Source organism: Panthera uncia, assembly GCF_023721935.1.
Source record: "Panthera uncia isolate 11264 chromosome A3 unlocalized genomic scaffold, Puncia_PCG_1.0 HiC_scaffold_11, whole genome shotgun sequence".
NCBI classification, from domain to species: domain Eukaryota; kingdom Metazoa; phylum Chordata; class Mammalia; order Carnivora; family Felidae; genus Panthera; species Panthera uncia.
The window spans coordinates 51,078,329-51,085,045 of NW_026057578.1; the positions used below are offsets into that span (position 1 = coordinate 51,078,329).

At 43.8% G+C, this 6,717-nt stretch overlaps 1 protein-coding gene across 1 annotated transcript in view; it reads right to left on the bottom strand.

Annotated features, from left to right (window-relative positions):
* LIMS1 (LIM zinc finger domain containing 1) overlaps positions 1-232 on the bottom strand; it is a 156,677-nt gene extending 156,445 nt beyond the window's left edge. Inside the window, exon 1 of the mRNA XM_049650162.1 lies at positions 9-232. Within this exon, the coding sequence (XP_049506119.1) occupies positions 9-40 (32 nt within the window). The 5' untranslated portion in view covers positions 41-232. The remainder of the gene's footprint in view (positions 1-8) is intronic.
* Between the last annotated feature and the right edge of the window lie 6,485 nt (positions 233-6,717).

Below are 6,717 nucleotides of genomic sequence, written 5' to 3' on the forward strand. Positions count from 1 at the left end.
GCCCTTACCTGTTGGTCATTCCTGCCGCCACGCCCAGCATCTCTCCGCAGTCGGCCGTTGTCCCTCTGCACTTTGGCTGCCGGCGCAGCTCCGACCGCCGTCTCCTCCCTCGCGCTTCGGCCGGCTGCTGGCGGGCTGGCGGGCGGGCCGCAAGCAGGAAGGAGAGGCCAGCAAGGGGCGGGGAGGCCGCCGCCGCCTCCGGCCCGCAGCCGGCAAATGGCTGGGCGTGCCGCGCGGGGGCGCGCGCGGGACAGGGTCCAGGAGAGGTGGGCGCGGGGACCCGGCCCGCGGCGCGGCGAAACGCTGCCTCTTCCCCGCCCTAGCCCCGCCCCGCCGGCCCCGCCCCCCTTGGCCGGTCCTCGGCCAGGCTCCTCGCCTGGTTCCCCTGCCCACCCCGTCTGGCTCCGCCTCCAACTCCTTCCCTTCCGGGGCCTCGTCCTGCCTCCGGCCAGTCCTCGGCCCCACCTCGCTAACTTTAGCACTGCCCACTGCCCCGGATGGCCCCGCCCCCAATACGCCCCCGCGTCTAGGCCCCGCCCAGTCCCCCCTCCCCCCTTCCCCCCCCCCTCGCTCCATCCGGCGTCTCGGCACCGCCCAGTCCCGCCCTACCGTCACAGCCCCCGCTTCCAGCTCCGCCTCAGCTCCGCCTCAGCTCCGCCCCTGCCCGATCTCTCCCGCCCAGTTCCGCCCCGAGGCACGCGCCCGAGACCAACCCTGGGTGGTGGAGAAAAAGGCTCTAGGGCCAGACGGCGGCTTCCCCAGAGCTCCAGGCTTACGCTGGACGTAGTGGGACTGTCCTCTGCTGCTCCTCTGGGGTGACGCTGTCACCCCGCAAGCGGAGGAACTGTTAGGTTTTCCTTCTTCGAGACACCTCTGGCTGGGCTGACGGACCGCGTGGCTCTGCCCGAAGACTTTGGGCCCAGAGTGTTGGAGTTCCACCCCATCTGGGTGAGGGGTCCCGAGGAGACTCCGTAAGAAGGTGAATGAAGTAAGCTCCCCAGACTCTCGGAGCGGTCCTTCTCTGCATTGGCCAGTACTGAATCCCTGTTCACGAAGCCTGGCACGTTCTGGGGTGCCCTCTAGGATTTCACAGCGCTGACAAATGGTGAATTTGGGAAAGTTAATCTTTTTTTGAGATGGTCTTGTCTCTGCATTGTTTCTTCTCTTGCTGGTTCTCATCCTCTTTGCTTATTACCTCCACCAAAACCTGAACTCTACCGAGGATGTAATATAGGTTACACAGCACACATATACATGATCTCTTCAGGATATCAGGTCTTATAACCATGTGCCCCACCAGCCTGTATATGTGCGGAGTGGTCACTAGATGACTTTGATATTCTTATATCAAAATTCTAAACAGAGCAATGTGTTTTCACATGTAAAAAGGGGGAGCATATTAAAATATTAGAAGAAAACACAGGAGAAAAAAATTAAGGTTGCTCTGGAGAGATACTTTCCAAACAGGATACAAACCCCAGAAGTCCTAAAATTAAAGATGAATAAATGTGACCAAATAGGAATATTAAAATTTCTACATAGCAAACAAATATGAGAAATAGCAACCAAAAAAGGTCTAATTTCCTTATTACAAAAGGAGTCAGTAAGAAAAAGTTCAACCACTCAGAAAAATAGACAAGGTATATACACAGGTTTCCACAGAAAAAGAAATAGAAATGACTTTTAAAAGTACAAGAAGGTATCCAATGTCATAATTAAAATGTTAAAAAAAAATTTCACATGAAGGCAAAGATTAAAGTTTGACAATATGCTGTTCTGATGAGAATGTAGGGAGCACAGGTACTTTGATTTACTGATGATGGAAGAATAAATCTACACAATTTTTACTGAGGACAAGTTAGCAATATCTATCACAATGTAAAATTCAGCTCCACTTTGACCCAGAAAATCCACATTTTGGACTTTATCTTACAAATGTATTGTGTGCACATAAAAACTCTGTACAAGTTTTAAAGATACAAGGGGAACTAATTATAAACTAAATGATAAAATGACTGGGATTTTCTTTAAAATAAAAGGTGGGGGTGAGGGATATAGGTAAGAATGTCAGTGAAACAAAACTGGCCAGAAGTTGGTAATTGTTGCAACTGGGTCATTGGTACATGGAGTTCTTCATATTAGTTTGCCTACTTTAGTGTATATTTGAAATTCCATAATGAAAGGTTTTTTAAATGGAAACCAGAAGAATGTAAAAGAGTCATTGCAGTTTTGTTTTTAAGAGCAACTGAGACAGTTTATTAACCAGGATATTAATTTTAAAAATTATAGTTTCTATATATAATAATACTCAGCTCTTAAAATAAGAATGGCTAACAAGTACATGAAAAGATGCTCAACAGCACTAATCATTAAGAAAATGCAAATCAAAACCATAATGAGATACCACCTCACCCCCATTAGGATGACTATTATCAACAAGTGTTGGCAAAGATGTAGAAAAATCGGAACTCTGTGTGTTATTGCTAGGAATGTAAAATGGTGCAGCCACTGTGGAAAACACTATGGCGGTTCATCAAAAAATTAAAAATTGAGTTATCCCATGATCCAGCAATCCCCCTTCGGTGTATATATGTTCAAGATAACGTAAAGCAAGATCTTGGAGAGATATCTGTACATGCATGTTCATAGCATTATTCACAATAGTCAAAGGTGGAAACAACCCAGTGTTTCAAGGTTTCAATGTCCATTGAAAGATGAATGGATAAACAAAACAGGTGTATACACACTGAAATATTAGTCAACTATAAAAAGGAAGACAGTTCTGACACATGATAGATAAACCTTGAAGACATGCTAAGGGAAATAACCAGACACAAAAAGACAAATACTGTATCAATCCACTTATATACGGTCTAATGTGGTCAAATTCATAGAAACAGAAAATAGAATAATGGTTGTCAGGGGCTGGGAAAGGAGAATGGGGTTGATTGATTAATGGGTACAGAATTTCAGTTTTGTAAAAGAAAAAGTTCTAGAGGTTGGTCCCACAACAATGTGAATCTACTTAACACTACTGAACTGCACATTTTTAAATGGTTAAGCTGGTAAATTTTATGTTTTGTATAATTTACCACAATTTAAAAAATAAAAATAAGGCAGATATTATGCAGTAATAAAGAATGATTTCCAATGACACATTTTAAATAAGGAAATGACACAAGGGGGAAAAGTTTGTTAAAGTATGCTATCATCATATACACACATTCACCTGCTTGTATATGTAGAAATATCTGGAATGATAAGATATACAAGAAACATAACAGAAATTGAATCTGTAGAAGGACTAGGGACTAAGTGAGGGGCAACATGCACAAGATCTATATTTCCCTAATGGAGTATTATATATTCATTAAAAATTAATTATGAGACTGTAGCAATATGAGAAAATACACAATATGATTAATTGTATGGGATAAGTTAAAAAGTTTACATAGAGTGTGTGATTTACAAGTAGGTTAAAAATGCTTAGTAATTGTGTTTTGTTTGAAGAACAGTCAATGTGATGTTTTTCTACATTTCTGTTTTTTAGGAAATGATATGTATTGATTTTTAGAAAAAAATAAATATCAAAAAAATTTAAAGACCTTATTTGTCTTGATTTCTCATCTCCTGACAACTTTCATCTCCCACTTCTTTTTGAACAAGCACTTATTTTTTTGCATGTGTTTACCAAGTGCTCCCGTTTTTAAAGGTGAAGTAAAAGATTCATTACTGGATAAATTGCCTTAATTGTTGTTATGCTTATATTTCATAAAGCAGGTTTCTTTATACAATAGCTTGCTTCCAACATGCTGTAGTTTGTGATCAATTAATCATGCTGTCATTTCAGGATACTTGGCTAAAAACAGTGGCTTCTTCTTGGTTTCTTATTGGTGGTTTTAAAGTTGTAGTTCATTTTTGTCATAGCTATCCTGTCTGTGGAATGTGCTGTCTGGGGGAGACTGCTTTCGTGGTTGACCAATATCTGTCACAAAGCTGTAAAAAATGTTGTCTGTTGGTCTTGAATGCTAACTTGAATCTCTTATTGCTCATGTTCCTACAGAGTTTCCCAGAATGAAAACACAGATGTCCCCAAAACTGTTTTGCTCATTTTTGTTCTCACTCCCATTACCCAGCTTTTAAAAATGAAATTTGGCATTTGTAAGTTTGTGTATTATATGTAGGTGTATACATACACACACAAGCACACACACAAATCACATTACTGCAAGTATTTTGAAGGTTGTGTTCATAATAAACACTTATTTAATATGGTTTTTCTTTTTTTCCAACTTCATTAATCTCCAACAAATACTTATATAATAAGAGGCCAGGGAAAAGGGCATTTATTTGTCCCAAAATAGCAGATTAATAACTACCATGCTGCTTTCTGTCTCTATGAATTTGGTCACTCTACGTACCTCATATAAGTAGAATCATATAGTCTTTGCTTGCTTGCTTGCTTGCTTTTATTTTTTTAAAGCTGTTTAGTCTGACATGTTTTCTTTTTTTAAAAATTTTTTTTGAATGTTTATTTATTTTTGAGAGAGAGAGAGAGAGAGACAGAGCATGAGTGGGGGAGGGGCAGAGAAAGAGGGAGACACAGAATCTGAAGCAGGCTCCAGGCTCCAAGCTGTCAGCACGGAGCCTGATGCGGGGCTCAAATTCACCAGCCCTGAAATCATGACCTGAGCTGAAGTCAGACACTCAACTGACTGAGCAACCCAGGTGCCCCGCTTGCTTGCTTTTTTTAAATGTAGGTTCTACACTTGAACACATGATCCCAAGATCAAGAGTTGCATGCTCTGCTCACTGAGCCATCCAGGTGCCCCCAGTATCTGCCATTTTGTGACTGGCTCATTTCACTTAGCATAATAACATCCATAAGGTTCATCCATGTTGTGGCATGTGTTAGAATTTCTTTCCTTGTTAAGGCTAAATAATATTCTGTTATACAGCATATATCATAGTTTTAGAGCTGATTTTATACACACTGAAATACCAGAGTTACATATACACGTGGGTCTATTCTGAGCTCACAGTCCTAGTCTATTAGTCACTTTGTCTATCTTTGTGGCCTCTCTTAATTTTTGTTATTTTGTATAATTGTTGGTATTTACTAGAGAAAGTCCCTGGTCCTTGATTTTCTTTTTGAGAAGTGCCCAGGCTATTGCCTTTTCCTCTCCAATGTACACAATGATTTTCTCCAGTGCCATAAAATTCCTATTGTATCTTGGTTGAAATTGCTTTGAATCTATAGATTATTTTGGAAAAAACTGTCATCTTTGTAATACTGAGTTTTGCTACTCATGAATCTGGTCTATTTACTTAAGTCTTTTAATATATATTTTAATAAGCTTTCTGACTTTCTAGGGGTGTTGCATTTCTTTTCTTATATTTATTCCTAGTACTTGGTATTCTCTGATTTACAATGGTGTCTTCTCTTTAATTACATTTTCCAGTTGCTTGATGATAGTACAATGAAAATAACAACTGACTTTTTTTTTTTTTAAAGAATTGTTTTTTCAACGTTTATTTATTTTTGAGACAGAGAGAGACAGAGCATGAACGGGGGAGGGTCAGAGAGAGGGAGACACAGAATCTGAAACGGGCTCCGGGCTCCAAGCTGTCAGCACAGAGCCCGACGCGGGGCTTGAACTCACGGACCGCGAGATCATGACCTGAGCTGAAGTCGGCCGCTTAACTGACTGAGCCACCCAGGCGCCCCAACAACTGACTTTTAAAATATATTAACCTTGGGATTGGGGGAAGATGGCAGCATAGGAGGATGCTGGGCTCACCGCATCCTGCTGATCACTTAGATTCTACCCACACCTGCCTAAATAACCCAGAAAACCGCCAGAAGACTAGCAGAATGGATTCTCCAGAGCCAAGCATAGACGAGAGGCCCACAGAAGAGGGTAGAAAGGGCAGAGAGGCGGTGTGCGCTACACGGACTGGCAGGAGAGAGCCAGGGCAGAGGGGCAACCCGCCGGCCAAGCAGAGCCCCCGAGTCTGGCTTGCAAAAGCGGAGGGGCAGGACGGAGTGTGTTCGGACGACAAGCGGGACATAACATCTGGAAGGTTATAAGCTAACAGCTTTGCTCGGAGAGTGGGAGGGCTGGAGGACAACAGGAGGGAGAATTGTTGAGCCCCAGATTAATGACAGAGCTCAGCTTGGCGGGGAACAAAGGCGCTCACCAGCACCATCTCCCTTGCCCATCACACAGCCAAAATCCCAAAGGGAACCACGTCCTGACAGGGAACTTGCTTGCACCGCGGGAACACCCAATGCTGTGCTTCTGTGGATCCATCCCTCTGGCGGGTCTGACTCCCTCTGTGTGCCACAGGGCCCCTCCCGAAGCGGATCACCAAAGCATAAGCAAGCTGAGCCTGCCCCTCGCACCCCTGTGCACCTTGTCTATCCACTGCAGCTAATATGCCAGATCCCCAGCTCCACAAGCCTGGCAGTGTGCAAGTAGCCCAGATGGGCCACACCACCCCACAGTGAATCCCACCCCTAGGAGAGGGGAAGAGAAGGTACACACCAGTCTGACAGTGGCCCCAGCAGTGGGCTAGGAGCAGACATCAGGTCTGACTGCGGCCCTGCCCACCAACACAAGTTATTCAAGACAGCACAGGGGAAGTGCCCTGCAGTTCCACAGCACTCCAGGAAGCATCCAAAATGACGAAACGGAAGAATTCCCCTCAAAAGAA